General features: G+C 41.8%; 1 protein-coding gene and 3 long non-coding RNA genes across 4 annotated transcripts; 2 read left to right on the top strand and 2 right to left on the bottom strand.

The window, feature by feature from the left end:
• Positions 1-1,415: 1,415 nt before the first annotated feature.
• LOC100382784 (uncharacterized) lies at positions 1,416-11,711 on the bottom strand. Its single transcript, XM_008650819.2, has 7 exons — positions 11,444-11,711; positions 11,152-11,333; positions 10,956-11,063; positions 3,398-3,487; positions 2,066-2,150; positions 1,810-1,904; positions 1,416-1,712 (listed from the first exon to the last, which is right to left on the bottom strand). The coding sequence occupies exons 1-7, from the start codon at positions 11,447-11,449 to the stop codon at positions 1,664-1,666; spliced, it is 615 nt and encodes a 204-aa protein (XP_008649041.1). The 5' UTR covers positions 11,450-11,711; the 3' UTR covers positions 1,416-1,663.
• On the top strand, positions 7,446-8,854 carry LOC118472223 (uncharacterized). Its single transcript, XR_004850239.1, has 2 exons — positions 7,446-7,522; positions 7,714-8,854. It is a non-coding gene; the product is annotated as an uncharacterized lncRNA (long non-coding RNA).
• On the top strand, positions 9,859-11,044 carry LOC118472222 (uncharacterized). The gene is made up of 2 exons (XR_004850238.1): positions 9,859-9,927; positions 10,156-11,044. It is a non-coding gene; the product is annotated as an uncharacterized lncRNA (long non-coding RNA).
• Positions 11,712-12,571: 860 nt separating the features above from the next.
• LOC111589528 (uncharacterized) lies at positions 12,572-15,348 on the bottom strand. Its single transcript, XR_002748569.1, has 2 exons — positions 14,709-15,348; positions 12,572-12,766 (listed from the first exon to the last, which is right to left on the bottom strand). It is a non-coding gene; the product is annotated as an uncharacterized lncRNA (long non-coding RNA).
• Between the last annotated feature and the right edge of the window lie 1,440 nt (positions 15,349-16,788).

Below are 16,788 nucleotides of genomic sequence, written 5' to 3'. Positions count from 1 at the left end.
AACATATCATAGTATCCATAAAACTACGATATTTAAAACAGAGTTTTTTTACAGTGTAACCAAACACCTCTTGAAAAAAATGGTATTCTTAAATATCATGGTTTTGTCTTAAAACTCCAAAAATACTTTGATTCCAAATACCCCTTAGTGTGTGTCTGGGATGGCTCTAGGTTAAAGCTCTAGTTTGGAGATGTAGTTTATAATACCAATTTAAATAGTTTTAAAAATATTTTTAATTTAAATAATAAACAAAATGACATGTTTAAATGTCTTCTAAAGTCTTACAGCTCTAGCTCCACAATTTTATGTAGCACCTAATGATTTGCTCCTCCAACTCTACCAAAATTTTGGGGCTAGAGTTGTCCTAAACAGGGCCTTATGTCGTGCAACCTAGAGCGTGTTTGAAAGCACCCAGTTTTTGAGAAACTGATTTATAGGACAACTACTATACAAATATACACTAGGTACAAACATACATGCCTTATGGTCGGTTAGATTTAGATTCAACCGTAAATGCAACCGTGATTTATTAGGTTTTTTATAAAGATACAAGAGAATATGGTGGAAGGTTTTAAGTGCAAAATATGATATAAGGTTGGGTCTAAATTTAACGGATCAAGAGACTTGCTTGCAGGCTTGCACCTAATGTCTGTTTGCATAGTAGTCATTGCTCGATTTATAGAAACTATAGTAGTTTGAAATATATGGGTTTATGTCCCAGTTTATAGAAACAAAATTTCTAATTTCTTAAAAACCAAAAAGCTACTCTCCCATAGATAAACCTAGCTTTGGTGTGTTTAATTACTCATAGAATCTACATCTATTGTCACCGTTTTTTGAAATAGAGAAAGAGTATGCTAGTAGTTATAAAAAAAACTAGAAACTGGCTTTTTAGAAACTGGGTTTTAAACACCTCCACCCAACTATTTTCGTAAACCGGTACCTATAAACTAGGGATATAAAGTGGTTATTAAAAAACTGGTGTGCTTGCAAACATGCCTCTAATAAGAGATTAACGATCCTCATCAAAATAAACAATTAATTAGGATCTATTTGGATCATGGTGTTGAAGTTTCACACTACACTTTTAGCTAAACTTTAGTATAGCTAAACTTTAGTACTAATTATCTGTATTGTAAATTCCAACTTAGATCCTGTCTGTGGGGTGAATATGCCGTAAGCCAAATCATGCATCTTTATACGAGTTGATGTTGCCGCACAAGTTTTTTTTTATTCTACATCTACCAAACAATGATCCATCACATTACTAATGTTATCAGACAACCCATACAAGTTTCAGGGCGCATGTGACATCTTAAGCATTCTTATGAGTTATGAGGATCTGCGATAGGCAACCATAGAATGCGATACAGCACATGTTAACCGCATTCACATTACTGCGAGAGAGCAATTCCTCAATCTAGAATATTACCAACTCATTATTCCACCATTCAGTTGAAATCCAAGCAGAAGTGTTGTAAAACAGGCAATCTAGGATATTACCAACTCAGTATTCCACCAAACAGAAGTGTTGTAAAACAGAGATAAAGAAAACAAACGTTCCTTCTCATACCAACTGTGATGATACAATGTTACTCCAGAATACAAACACAACATTGGTCTTAAGCATTGGAAACCAGCTAATAATTCTAGTGGCCATTATTTAGTCCATCCTGCTCTTAATCACATGCTCCCTCACTTCAGTCGGTGTCCTGAATACAACAAAAACACGTCATGGAAATAGAAGATTGATGCTCAAGCGATTGAAGTGTCATAATAGTAAGAATGTGACAACGCATGTGAACTTACACAATCAACACATAGCCACCCCATCCGCTAAGGCAGTCACGGTCTACTGATGAATTCAGGGCTTGGGATATAGTCTCGAAGAGTTCATCAGGTTGCTATGCCATGAAAAATAACAAGATGATGTCATTCAACTAAAAACAGAACAAACTACAATAATGTACATCCAAAAATAGATCATAAAACATGGGTATACGCAGACCCAAAACAAAAGTGGATCTCAAGGAAATAGGTCGACAGCATGCATCGAAGCGCATACCATGTCCGGCTTGTACATGGATTCACAAGCACCATACAAAGATTCTGATGCTGTTCCAGAAACAACAAAATCCTTGGCCAGCTCCCTGCATAGTAAAGCATGGATGATCATTTAAATAAATAAAGGTCATGACTACAAGCACTAAAACACTAGGAACTGGAACAAGCAATATCCAACTATAAATAGACAAACACCAGTAGGCAGATTACATTTTTTATAAAAAAAACAATTGGAACTGGTTTATAATTTTCTTGTATTTAAGACGAATTACTTATGAATTTCTAGAGATTTAACAATATTTTTTACTCCCTCTGTACCAAATTAGTAGTCGTTTTAGGTCTTCATTTTTATGTCTATATTCAAATGAACGATAATGAATATAGACACATATACAAAACACATACATCAATTATTGAATGAATTTGTTAAAACTTAAAAGGCTAAAACAATTTCTATTTTGGAACAGAGGGAGTATTATTTTTAGAAAGAACACACACATATATCCAATGGCTAAAGGTATATGGTTTTGGAGTTTCAAGGCCAAATCAGACTCAAAACACCTCTGCCATAGTTTGATGGCCAAAAATAGGCTTCCTGTTTAATATATTTCCTTTTACCAAAAAAAATGTAAATCATCACATTGGAGATGGCCTTGATGTCCTATACACAGCTTACATTCGGAACCAAAGGAACTATAAAATTGTATATGACGTAGGTTGCCAATACTAAGATTATCAATAATTTCTTGTCCAAAAAACTTGTGGTCCAATGTCATTCATTCTTTGACGAAGAACAGGTTGCATCAGTGTGTGTTGTGTTCATTTGTGTCAGTAGGAACAACTAAATAAACAATAATGAATATTCAAAAAATTGATTTTAAGTGTGGCTTTTATTTTATTTTCATAATTTTTTTTGTTAAATAAGATGTTGCATTTACTTGCCTTGTAGCTTTTCTTTTGTTTCAATAAGTCCCTAGGTCAAACAAAACTTAAATAGGCATATTGCTCAATACAGTAAAATGGAAGCAGACGATAAGCAAAGAGGAATTTGTATTCCAAGCCATTGAGAAAATTGTTGGTCTTATGCCACTGGTTCATATTTCTAGCACAGTATTAGTGACCAATTTCAGGATAATGTTGCACATTAACAGCAACGACAAATTTACAAACCAGAGACCAGTGCCATTTCCAGAACAACCTTGATGAACTAGCAGCGTGAGACTCGTCATTAGCCAAAAAGATCGACTTCACTAGGATCTAAAACGCAAGAATCTCAAGCAGAAAACAAACCAAGCATTTATTCAAGAAGAAAACAACATAAACAGAAACCTACTTTGCACCGAGGCAGTCCATGGTACAAATGAATGGTACGTTGTCATCTCCAAGTCCAGCAATGACTGGCTGGCAGAAATATGGCCCAAATCTGAAAGTTTCATGTGGCATGATAAAAGTTAGACAAACATTGCAATTAATCAGTACCAGTATTTGAACATAAAAGCTAATTTGAAGTAACTATGAATTAAAAGGCTTTAAAACCAGTCCTTGTCAAACAGAAACTTTGTGCACATGAGCATGATTACCTCAGTTCCCCATATAATGATTTAGTTTCCTCTTACTCCTTGAAGAAGATAAAAAATTGCAACATGGTGTTCTAATTATAACAAGACCCCCCTTTTTAAATAGCCTAAGAGGTTGGTTTATGTTCAGCTAATTCTGGATATATCATGGCTAATAGAGAATAGGTGATATCTCATACCTTAACAGTTCATTGCATACAAGTAGTAAATCTCTACTACTTATTAAGTACGCAATAGTAGCCTGCCTTTTTGTGTTCTGCCATTCTGCGATCTCAGCCGTCCATTGTGGAGACTGACGCAGACACCGGACGATCTCAGCCGTCCATTGTGGAGACTGACGCAGACACACTCCGGACGTTGGGCCCACGTGACAGCCACGTCGTCTCGCGCAAAAAATCGCCTAAATTTGACACTGGCAGTAGCATTTGACCACGATTGCTTCCTTTGAAGGAGGAAGGCTTATAAGCCGGTAGAAATTATGTTGGCTAGCCGGTATGGTTTTAAGAATGTGCAAGCCGTGACTACAACATAGGTCGTGTGGGCTGTTTTCTTTGGTGCGGCCCAAGTAGCTGCCAGGAGGCCCAAGTATCTCCATACCCGCAGGCCGCATCCCTCGCCATCGCCTCCTTGCCCAGTCTCCGCGCCGCCGCCTCCTCCTCTGCTCCCCTCCTTCTAGGGTTTCTACTCCATGCGATCTCGCGGCCTTGGTGGCGCGGGACAGTAGGGACGCCTCCTCTCCATCGAATCTAGAGAGTCAGCGACCCAATGGGTAAGGGCGGGCAGGACGAAGGCAAGCGGCGGCCGGATCCGCCGCCTCCGATCCGGACCCCGCCGCGCCGGTCTTCCCGGTGTGGGCGCGCACACCGAGCGAGTGCCTCGCGGAGCTGGGCGTCTCGGCGGACCGCGGGCTCAGCTCCGAGGAGGCGGCGGCGCGGCTGCAGCGCCACTACTCGGAGTTCGACGCGGCGGGCGTCGTCCGCCAGATCGCGCGCGGGCTGCAGGCGCTCCACGGCGCGGGCGTCGTGCACCGGGACCTCAAGCCCGAGAACTGCCTCTTCGCCGACAGGGGCGAGGCCTCCACGCTCAGGATCATGGATTTCGGCCTCAGCTCCGTCTGCTTAGTGTGGCTTGCGCTAGCGCTATCCAGCACTGCTGCCTATTTCTTTCCCTGCGTCGTAGTGCTGCTCCTTTTTCCTCTCCCCTCTCTTCCTCTATACCCGACTACCCGAGCACTACCTGCCAAGCCATGGATCAGGACAATGAGGTCGGCTAAGACTTCTCAATGTTCCTCATCCGCTACAAGAGTGGCCGATGACCGTGTGCGCTGCCTCAGGGTGGATGTCATCTCAGGTGTCCTCTCCAGGGATAACATCGCCATGGACGCCTTGGCTGTCTCCCAGCAGCATCCTTTGCGTTTCCAGGAAGCTGCCCCTCCTTTTCTGCATCCACTGAGGAGTGCTGAGGAAGAGAGGAAGTCTGGTCATGGAAGAGAAGAGCTGAGCCTATGCGGGACAAAGGAGATGGACGACGACGGCGTCGATGAAGGATGAGGCTGTCCTCTTGGAATAAGTCTGGTCATGGAAGAGAAGACCTGAATATTGGCAGAATATTCCCCTAGGGTGATCCTGTCCTCAGTTGGTTCCACAACCAAACACCAACAAATTGGGGATTATCTCATCCCCCATGGTCCTTCGAACCAAACACACGCTAAGGATCAGATCAGTCCTGGTTCAGACCTAATACCATTGTATGGGGTCAAAATAGATCCTTAGGAGTAGAGTGGTGATGCCTGTTTTTTTTTTGTTAATTAGTGATTTATATGTATTTCTCTATGTATTCGTCTACACAATGAACTGATGGTTTTCTTTTGATCAGCTACCTTGTCGCAGCAGCCATTTTGCAGTGCTTGTGGAGCCTTTTGCTAGCCTTTGTCGACATTTATGCACTTCTTGTCAAGCGATCGTTGAGAAATGCCCGAGCTGTATGTATATTTACTATCGGAGATGGGGTGAGTAATATCATTTCATTCTACCCTGTAAAAAAACTCTGTTTTGTAGAATATATAACACTGTTGTACTTTTTTCACTCATTTGACTATTCGTCTATTCTATGAATATTTGTACTTGCACAAATAGACAGACATACAAGCCATACTTTTGATGACAGATGTCGTGGTAGTCTTTTCACTTTACTTAATTAGTAATTGAATAAATATTGTTGGTCAATGCATTATCGCCGACAGGGGCGAGGCCTCCACGCTCAAGAGTGGCAATAAAGCATATGAATTGTTTAGTTCCATTATGTTCATAAGTTTCTTCAGAAATCAAAAGATTACTTATGAACGTAATATGTCATGCAAATATTCATTAATATGTAGGTTATTCTTACTGATTGTGACCCATGTACACTCAGAAACATGAAGGAAAATATGAAAATATGGAACTGAATAGCTTATGCATTGAGGAGGAAGATTCTAGAGCGGCTTAAAGAAAGCAAGAATATGGTAGGTTAGTTTCCTTGCATAACTCAAAGAGTATTGTGCACCGATGGTTTCTCTTACATAATTTGGCATTCTGAATGTTGGATCCGATGGCGCTTCAGGAGCATTAGATAAATGCATTATTGTATTATATCTAACTTGGTGATAATGCATTGTGCAATGTAGGTAGAGTGCAAATATCTTTTTTTGGGAAGAAGTGTTTGAAAGTGATTTATGCCAAACATAGTGTGAGTATAGAACTTTGCTTTTTCACTTTGTCTACGGTTGTACACAAAATCATAATTATGGGAACTGGGAACCATGCTATTCATCTAGAATTGGAGCCACTGGTAAATGGTAGTCTTTATCTGATTAAGATACTCGATAATATTGCCAAAAAAATTCCTAAAATACATGGACGTGAAATAGATCCTCTACAATAGTATGTACGTACTTGACTATATCTTGGCAGCTTGCTAAGAAAACATGCTTTATGTGCAGCCATATCTATTTGCTTAATTTGGCCTTCTCCCGCTTGGTTCACAGTTTTTTCTAGCTCTATTTGTTTCATCCTGTCCTGATTTGGTGTGCTGACATTTTGGGTGTCATGGGCAGTCAACAGGTCACTATTTTCATTCGCTTTTCCGCTATGGTCACATTCAGTTTGGTCCCTGTCAACAGATGTGCTTTTGTTTTTCCAATAAAAAACAAGTGTACTTTTGTTGATACTCGATGCCATCTGCTCGCCATCTTTGCGTAGGCTGGCACTAAACTTCTCATAGATTTCACAGCGCTTTAATGCAACCTCTTTTCTGATATCTCTACTACTATGAAGAAGGTAAGAGGTAGTCAACCCCCCTCCCAGTACTTTGGCAGAATTGTTCATGTTACCATTCTGAATCCCAGTACTTTGGCAGAATTGTTCATGTTACCATTCTGAAAACTAAAATGTGTATGCGTGTTTTGGATCCGGATCCTGGAATGGGAAGATGAGTCGGTCCGCGTGGGCCGTGTCGCCGAACTTGGTGACGCGGCGGACGAAGAGCACCAGGAGGCCCGAGAGGAGGTGACTATCATCGAATAGGCCATAGTTCCGTAGAGCTACCGCTTAAAAAAATTTCTGTGAAATTTTATACTCCCTGATCCACGTCCTGCATTTCAAAGAAATTCACAATTCTGGTGAAATCCCTACGTTTCAAAGACTGCTGAAACTAAAATCAGGAGTGTGCCAACTGCACGTGTCATGTGAATTTCTCAATGTTTCAGTCAGTGATATGCTTATTGGTTGGGTTCGTATCATTTTCAGAAAATGACTGACATATTTACTTTGCAATCATAGATTTTGTGATGCTCCTTTTTGGACGCTTTGCGCTCGTGTAGCTGCTAAGGCACAAGAAAAGAGGTTGGAGTTGTTGTACATTCAGTGTAATCCTAAAAATTGGAAACCTCATTTTTTCACTTAAGTTGTTTCCCATGTTGATGTAGTAATTCTACTCTCTTGTTTCGGATCTGAATATTTGTTTTTTTTCAGATTTGTCTGGTTGTTGTCTCATTGTAATGTATATCCGTTGTTTTTACATGTTTCTTGGGCAGCAAACGGAGAGGAATTGCGAATTGGCAGGTGCTGCCTCCACCTGGTAACGGTGGGCTGAAATACTATGGTTGTGAGCAGTAAATTCGACCAAATCATCTGCTCCTCAAAAGCCATCTGCGCCTCGACCGGACGGTGACATAGGTGATCCACAGGTATGTGTCGGTGTCATTATACTAGAGACGGCAATGAAATGTCAATTTCGATGTGATTAGGGAGTGTAGAGAATGAAACATGAATGTCTCATTCTATCTATGAATCACCCCTGCACTTTGAATCACTTATGTCATTATTAGCAATCACATAATATTTTTCTTTTGTTTTAGATTTATAGAAACAAGTGACTACATAGCTGCACAGTCTCTCGTCGCTTCCTCAAAATAAAAATTTGTGAGTGGTGCTACACTATTCTGCATTTTAATTGTTGAATATTCACCTTCCGCTGGCAAAAATAGAGTGTAACCATAGATTTGATGAAAAATAGGGGAGCAATTTACTACACCCAATGGTGGTCTGCAATCTATTAATTTGCTCTTTTGAATTTAGTTCATTTAATTCTCTGAATCAAACCAAAACAAGGGCTAGGAGCTGTAGTCCAGGTTCTTGGTTCGTGATTGATTAACATAAAATCAATGTTGAAGACAAGGTGACCCAAAAGCGTACAACCTTGTTTTGTTCCTGGGATTTGGGGGATTTAGAAGTTTGTCTTTTAATAATAAAATGTGAGTCATTTTCTATGTGCACAAGCTCTGATGAGTTTAAATGTTTTCTATGGATTGCCACCAGGAGGTCCTCAAGAGCATCAACCTCGACTACTATGCTTGCTGGCCACTGAAAACCCCGGCACCTAGCCGAGCCTGTCGGAGTTGGAGGTTTCTCGAATCCTGAAGCCACAGCCTGCGATAGTAGATCACCTGCAATTTCGACTGTACGTCTTTCCCCCATCCCTTGGCTGCATTTCGATTTGGATCCGCTGATGGTGTGTCCCTGCTGCTTACCCTTTCGTGCATTTTTGTGATGTGATTTGGATCCTCTGATGGGCGCATAACTACTGCTTACCCTTTCGGTGCTCCTGTGCGAGCAATGCTTATCCCAAGTGAATCGCTGCATTTATGTACTACAGAAGATGATACAAGCAAATCATTAGTGAACACTAGCAAAGAAGAAATAGATTCTGGAGGAACATTAGCCTTGGTTTCAAGATACCCAAGGAAGCCATTAAAGGTCAGTATCTCTTTTCTTGTCTAGCCAAGTAGTTGGTGTTTCTGTTAGCTTGTTAGTCCATATGAAGCTATGAAGACCCCACAACACACATATAGTACAGGACTGTTTTGAAATGATAATATTACTAACTTAGTTGTGCAGCTGATCAGTGAGCTCTAAGCTCTCATCTTGCTCTTGTTTCCTCTCTGTGGTGACAAAAGTCTTGTCTGGTATTTGATTCATACGATGCTGCATTGTGTGATGGTTGCTTGATTTTTGCACTAGGGAGTTTTGGTGCTCTGTAGGGGTTGGTACTTATTACAGTGTTGTGCCTTTTCTCAAAACTGATTTGTACCATGTGAGTTCGTTTTCCATTCTATACAGTTGATGATTTCCCTTGAGAACCTTGTTATCTTCTCATCATGATTAGGCGATCTGATCCCTATTTCGTTCTTGTGGTCCTTGTTTCATCACGTGCAATGATTTTTTTTCATGTAGGTATAAGCAATTTTCTGCATGATCTAGGTAAAAATTGAGTTTGTCCATTTTGGCTCAGAACAACGCGCCAACTTGCAGATGTTCTTAGGCTCAAAGATATATTATGCATTAATGTATTGCAGATAAAGGCCAATTTGATGCATGATCTAGGTAAAAATTAAGTCTGTCCATTTTTTGCTCACAACAACATGCCAACTTCTAGATTTTCTTAGTCCCAAAGATTTATTATGTATAAAGTGTATTGTAGTTGTTGATCAAGTGATTGTTTTATGTCTGTTTTATATGCAAAAAAAGTATAATCAAGTTATGTGTTTAAAAATGAAAACAAATACTTTCGGCTCTATATTTTGTGATTACACAGGTTTGTAGAAAGTCACTTGGAAAAAGTGATCAAACTATATTGTTTATTTGTTTCTGTATTTTCATGTCTAAATGTATTATCTTTCAGGAGATATACTTGGAGCATCAGAATTATAAGTGCATCTACAAGAGCAATTACAACAATTCTCCATCAGGTTGTTCAACAATGAGCAATACAGCCTCCCACCTTGGTCGATTAGCATCCTTTCTCACCTTGGTCGATTAGCATCCTTTCTGACTGAAATAATGTTATTTTTAATGGTGCCACAATAAGTTTCACTTATGCTTATTTTCAGTATGACACATTCTCCTCTTATTGCATTTGTCCCCTTTTGATGACCTGGTTTACCTGATTATAATTGTTTGTCCCTGGCGCCTTGCAGGTTGGTGTTTAGAAATCTCATATGCAAATGTGGGAAGACGATGCCTCATCAATGACGAGTAGGTTGAATCTCTCCTAGCGGCACCATTGCTCACCACAACTGGTTTGCTTGAGCAACTTAATGTCACTCTCAAGAGGGACCACCCTTCGACTGACACCTTGAAGCACCACATAAGCTTTAGAAAGTTGGAATTGTACTCCGTATACATAAATTACCATGATATTATATGTTCCTGTAATTCTATGTTGATTCTTTAGAAATAATATATACGATATTGTAATGTTTGTTCGACATCAGTTGATTTTATTTGAGTTGACATATTTATAATAATATTATATATTTATATTGTCACACAGATTTTACATATCATATTGATATTTGTTATTTCATATCTATGTTTTACACTATTTTTTAACTTCTGTGGCAAGTATGAATAATTGAAAGATTAATATATGCCTGATTGGATGCCGTTGCAACGCACGGGCACCTACCTAGTGTTTTATATAAGGTGTATCTGAAGCACTCCGTTGGTGGAATTGTCCGTCCAAAAGGCAAAGCGTTTCATATAAAGATCTAGCTCCAAAGTTCTGCATCCCCAATACCATCACAGTACAAGGTATTGGTAGCACTAGCTTCCTACGACCAAATCCTTCAGCAGCATGCAACCAACATAGTTTTGCATCTCTTTACAGAGTCCACGGTCTGGCAGCGCATTCAAAATTTAAAATAACAACTACCCGCAGTAGGTTTACCCAGAATCCTACACAATTCCCCCAAAAGCGCACTAGCAAAATCCTCACCTCTTCTCGTAGAGGAGCGCAGAGACAAGGCTGGCAAAGGTCTCAGGCTTCATGTCCCTCTCCTCGCGCAGCTGATACAGCTTGTGCCTGAAGACCAACCGCTGGTACCTGCGGAGGGACCTAAAACCCTAAGCAGCTGAACCGAAGAGAACAGGCCGTGGGGGCGGGCGGGGAGAATTCGGCAACTGCGACTCACAGCGTCTGGGCGTCGGTGGCGAGCCCTGAGAGGCCGATGTAGAGCTTGTCGTGGATCTTGAACACCCTCTGGAAGTCTGTCGCGATGGTCTGAAGCTGCACGCCGAGCCGCCGGTCGCTGGCAATCGCGAAGCAGTTCTTCCCCACCATCGCCACCACGGCGGACCCATTGTACTCGAAGATCTGCAATGGGCAGGGGGCGAAACTGTAAGGAATTCGAGATCCGGGGCGAGAAGGAGGGACGACACGGGAGGCGAGGGGGGGGGGGGGGGGGGGGGGGGGGGGGTACTCACTGACATAGCCGGAGCTGCGGCAGTGCGGCGACGGCTATTTCGCGGAGAAGGGCTCGGGTGGATGCGTCGTCGTCGACGATCGGAGGGGAAGTAGCGACTACGACGGTTGTGGGCTTTGATGGAGGCCGGGTTGGGCTTCTTGGTGAGCAAGAAGGTCCAGCGATGCCACGCCGGAGCCGCGTCCAGTCCCGGCTTGTTTGGTTCTGCGTCGAACAAAATGAGGGTCTCTTTGGTTAGAGGTAGCACGAGGGAAATTGGAGGCCCTCTAATCCTCATTAATTTATATCTAAACCCTTCCTATTTAATGTTAACTAGAAAGTAATTTAATCTTCTCTAATTCATATAATTCATCTTTAAACGAACGGGCTTTTTATGGGGCGGTTTGTTTCAGTTTATTGTACATTTTGTACGTCAGTTTTTAGACTATTCAAAAGTAAAAAGGCTTTCGAAAACCAAGAATTAAAAGCTCGTTAGGATAAACTTTTAGACTTTTAGTTTATAGAAGTTGTTTGGATTTTAGAAAGTTCAAAAACCAGTGGTTTAAACTCTAAAAGCGGCCACAAGCTGAAATACATAGGTCCGATGTGCAACCTCAGGACTGTAGTGCTAACTTATCGTCTCACAAAGTTCAACCTTAAAATTTGATTGGAGTTTTCATATCTACCTAACTACGTGGTACATATGTTCGTAAGTTTGCAACTAAAAATGTCAAACGTGGCATATGTTCCCTTCAGCTTGCAGACAGCAGCTGCGACATCTTTCTTAAAAAAATTGTACAGGTGGTAATTTTAATATTATGAGTAATTGCTTTACAAATGGACGTTGTATATGTGATAATTTTAATACTATGAATAATTTTAATATCGTTCTGCAGACATGTCGTGTTGGAGTTGGAGCCATGGAGGCCGCGTTGGACCCCAAACCGCGTCGTCCTCTTCGCCCTGATCAAAATGGAAAACCTCGTCATCTCGTCACAACAGAGATCTCCATTTCATCTCCTTTGTCGCCCCCACGAGTCTTCAGAAATCGCCCTCGCGATCTTCTCTTAATCTCCTGTCACACCCGAATTTAAGGAATAAAGCCTGGTACGTCTTATATATGCGCCAAGTAAGAACAACACATATAATAAAAGAGCGTATAGAGATAAATATCATAAATATCATAAATTCACTTGTTACATAGCGTAAGTTTTACAAAATAAATGATAAATATAAAACGAACTAAATATTATTTCTCTGGCGCCACAGAGCTGACCGGAAGACGCCACCTAGATCAAGTCGAACTTCTCGTTGTGCGGCTCCTTTTCGACCACATGCTCTTCACCTGTAGAGGGTTTATATATCGCAAGAGTGAACTCACAAAAGATCATATCTCAACAAGTTGTGAGAAATAATGTGCATGAACTCACTAAAGGTGAGAGTTCATGCGAAGTGTAAGGCTAATCAACAAAATAAAGATTGAAGCAGAGCATTGCTTTTTATAAGTTGGTCAAAATTTTATTATCACTTACTAAATATAAATAAATACCAAACCTTAGTAATAATAAATCAAAGTAATAATAAATAATCTCAATGCGATGCAAATGATAAATTGAATTTAATTCCATAAATTAATCATGTGATGGCCTGAGCTGCTCATGACCGTGAGCACGGCTGATATGCCAGTTTTACACTCTGCAGAGGTTGCACATCTTTACTCACAAGTCATGTTACCCATCTGCCAAGGGGTCATGAATCTCATACACCTCTACCAAGAAAACAAGGCAGGGTAACACTACGAGGCCTTTACAAAGTTCCACTAGCTTCAGAAAACCCACTACAGTTTTTAGGAAGCTCCAATGCAGGGACCCCTCGCCTGACCATCATCGCAGCAAAATCAATCCAAGGGCCTCTCCACACTGACCACTCCCCTACTGCCCTTACCCCTATTGGGTAAGGTAGTCCTCCATTAGCTTTCCTAGTTAGTCACCCAAGGGAGTCCCATACCACCCTTGTGGTAGCATTGTTTTCTTAGGTGGTCGTTCCATGTTCCAATTAACATAATGATCTTATCATGAACAACAAATAAGAAACTGATAATAAAAGTGTGATCATTAATAATGTGTATCTCCATACTCAAAACCACATAAAGCAGTAGCAAGTACTACCCAAAAAGTTCAGTGGAATCAAGTATAAAGATAGCCAACTAGGGTAACCTAAAGGGTTCTATCAAAATTTACCTATATAGATCATTATGATTAATAAGAACATGACTGGGTAAAAAGAAGTGATCAAGGACACAACTTGCCCTCAACGAGCTCCCGCTCAGCAATTTCCACCTATTGAACCCCTGGATCCTCATTAGCTTGCTCGTCTACTCACAACAATACAAACAAACATAGTATATCAAAAATTAACATCACACCAAACAACAGGACAGAATGCATGTTAATATTCTACGTTGCGTAACGAGATCGTAGAAACAATAATCACTAAATTTGGATCTATGGTTATTAAGTTATGCATTTCTGAAGTTATTTAGCACTTAGAATAGATTAATTCAAGTGAACAATTTTAATTCAGGTTTTATGGCTAAACAGAGCTACTAATTGATAGAAAATATTATTACAAAAATTAATGCCATAGGAATTGGTCAATTTGAAGCTAAAATGAATTAAATATGATTTATATAGGTTTCTAGAATTATTTTTGTATTAAAAATCAATTTCCATAATTAACTCTCTATTTTTATTACTCATGGACTGCACGCCAAATACTGGAAAGCGCAGGGACCTCTGCGCAAGAATTCCCAAGACTCAGGCTACAACTTCGGTGGACTGTGAGTTTATTCCTTAAAACCCGAGGGGTTGCTTTGCAATTTTGCTCGGCCGAAAGGGTATCAGCAAATCAGAGCCGTTAGATCTAAATCTTATGGTTTGGATTAGATTTCGTTGCTTATGAATCGGTATGTGATCTCCACCGTTAGATCGGAGTTCAAGGCTTCAGATTTTATGAGGCTTTGCTTACCCTGAACCGTCCGATCAACCCAACGGTCCAGATCGACTTGCCCAACGAAGGGGGGTCTAGATTTAATCCGGTCATTCATCCCATATCCGACGGCGCACAATTCGTCTTCTCTCCCTCACTGTACGCGGCAACGCCACTCTCCAATACTCGCCGGAGACCCGCCGGTGTAAAGTGGTTCCACAGCCCAGCCCGTAATTCCAACCCTCGTTACCCGTAAACGATTGCAGAGCAAGCAAGAAACCCACCGGACGAAAACATACCGGCTAATTGGGTGCCTAGGTAGGTTGACCACGTCCATCCGCGCGGGGCAGTCGTGCGGGATACACCGGTGTCGAATTGAATGGACCTCCGATGACCCCCCCTGCCTAGAGGATGTCTTGCAAATGACCCTCGCTCCACCGCGCTTGCCAATCACACCACTCTGGCAGTCCGGACGAAGGCGGTCCGAGAACTCGGTGTGGCGGCGATATCCTCTCTCTCTCTCCCCCCGATTTCTCACCGCAGGCGCTGGCAGTGATGACACAGAGGATTCGTGGAACTCAAGGTTTAGGAGCGTCGTAGGGTACGCACTATCTAAATACTGGAGGGAGGTCGGCTACTGGCTAGGGCGACCTGCCCGGGATGCGGTTGAAGCTTTCGCGCTTATCGTGGAGACGACAGTCTGACCACCCGGTCCCACATGCAAGCGCCCGACCAAGAGAGAAAGTCCGCTAGGTGGGCCACACTTTGTGATCCACGCGTGCACGCGAGGAGGACTTGTGACTGGTTGGAGGGGCCCATACGCCAGGTCCTAGTGCGGAGGCCAATGGGCTGCGCGGACAAGGGAACGAGGTGGGTCGGAAGCGGAAATGAGCCCACGCGGTAGATTCTGATTTTCTTTTATTATTTTCTGTTCCCTTTTCTATTTCTTTTTCTTTTTACCTTTTGGCTCCAAATTTGAATTCAAATTTTTGTAGTGAATTTTGTACTCAGTTTTAGATGTATGATTTGAACATACCAAACTATGATGAAGTTATTTATTTATAAATTTTTATTTTGTATTGTATAATATTTCTCTCTTCTTTTCCATTTTAAATTCCAAATTTAAATTTAGATTTTAATCAAAATCTTCAACTCATCGTTATATTTTTATTAGTGTTATTGTTATTATTATTAAATGCACAAACAAAACTCTAGTATGATGCATGGTTTGTGAAAGGGAAATAGGCTTACACCTTTTCCTAATTAGTTTTGGTGGTTGAATTGCCCAACACAAATAATTGGACTAACTAGTTTGCTCTAGATTATAAGTTTTACAGGTGCCAAAGGTTCACAATAGACCAATAAAAAGACCAAGAAAGGGTTCAAACAAAGAGAGCCAAAGACAACCGAAGTGAGCCCTGGTCTGGCGCACCGGACTATCCGGTGTGCCACCGGACAGTGTCCGGTGCACCAGGGAACTCGACGCTGAACTCGCTACCTTCGGGAAAATGGAGGCCGCTCCGCTATAATTCACCAGACCGTCCGGTGTATGCACCGGACAGTGTCCGGTGGCACACCGGATTGTCCGGTGTGTCAGCGGAGCAACGACTACTTCGCACGCAACGGTCGACTGCAACGCATTTAATGCGTGCCTGCGCGCGCAGAGGTCAGAGCACGCGCAGCAGGCGCACCGGACAGTCTACAGTACTTGTCCGGTGCACCACCGGACAGCCAGAAGACCCCACCTGTCAGAGCTCCAACGGTCGAACCCTAACGGCCGGGTGATGTGGCTGGCGCACCGGACAGTGTCCGGTGGCGCACCGGACTGTCCGGTGCGCCATTCGACAGCAGCCTCCACCAAACGGCTAGTTTGGTGGTTGGGGCTATAAATACCCCAACCACCCCACCATTCATTGCATCCAAGTTTTCCACCTTCCAACGCCTTACAAGAGCTATAGCATTCAATTCTAGACACAACCAAAGAGATCAAATCCTCTCCCAAGTCCGGAATCACTCCAAATCAAATCCTCTTGCGCTTGGATTGCTTCTTTTCTTTCTCATTCTTTCTTGTGATTCACTCAATTGTAACCAAGGCAAGAGACACCAATTGTGTGGTGGTCCTTGCGGGGACTTAGTGTCCTGTGTGATTGAGAAGAGAAGCTCACTCGGTCTAAGTGACCGTTTGAGAGAGGGAAAGGGTTGAAAGAGACCCGGTCTTTGTGACCACCTCAACGGGGAGTAGGTTTGTAAGAACCGAACCTCGGTAAAACAAATCCTTGTGTCTCACTCTTTATTTGCTTGAGATTTGTTTTTCACCCTCTCTCTCGGACTCGCTTATATTTCTAACGCTAACCCGACTTGTAGTTGTGATTAACTTTG

This window comes from Zea mays, chromosome 6 (genome assembly GCF_902167145.1).
Source record: "Zea mays cultivar B73 chromosome 6, Zm-B73-REFERENCE-NAM-5.0, whole genome shotgun sequence".
NCBI lineage: Eukaryota > Viridiplantae > Streptophyta > Magnoliopsida > Poales > Poaceae > Zea > Zea mays.
Note: the sequence above shows the minus strand (reverse complement) of the source record. Positions and strands in the feature narration are given on the sequence as shown.

What these genes read in the sequence shown, in the direction of transcription:
- LOC100382784 (XM_008650819.2), bottom strand. An exon ending in GCCACCGACGCCCAGACGCT is followed by an intron (nt 11,064 to 11,151) that starts GTGAGTCGCAGT and finishes GTCCCTCCGCAG; the next exon opens with GTACCAGCGGTTGGTCTTCA. An exon ending in GCGCTCCTCTACGAGAAGAG is followed by an intron (nt 3,488 to 10,955) that starts GTGAGGATTTTG and finishes TGAAACTTTCAG; the next exon opens with ATTTGGGCCATATTTCTGCC.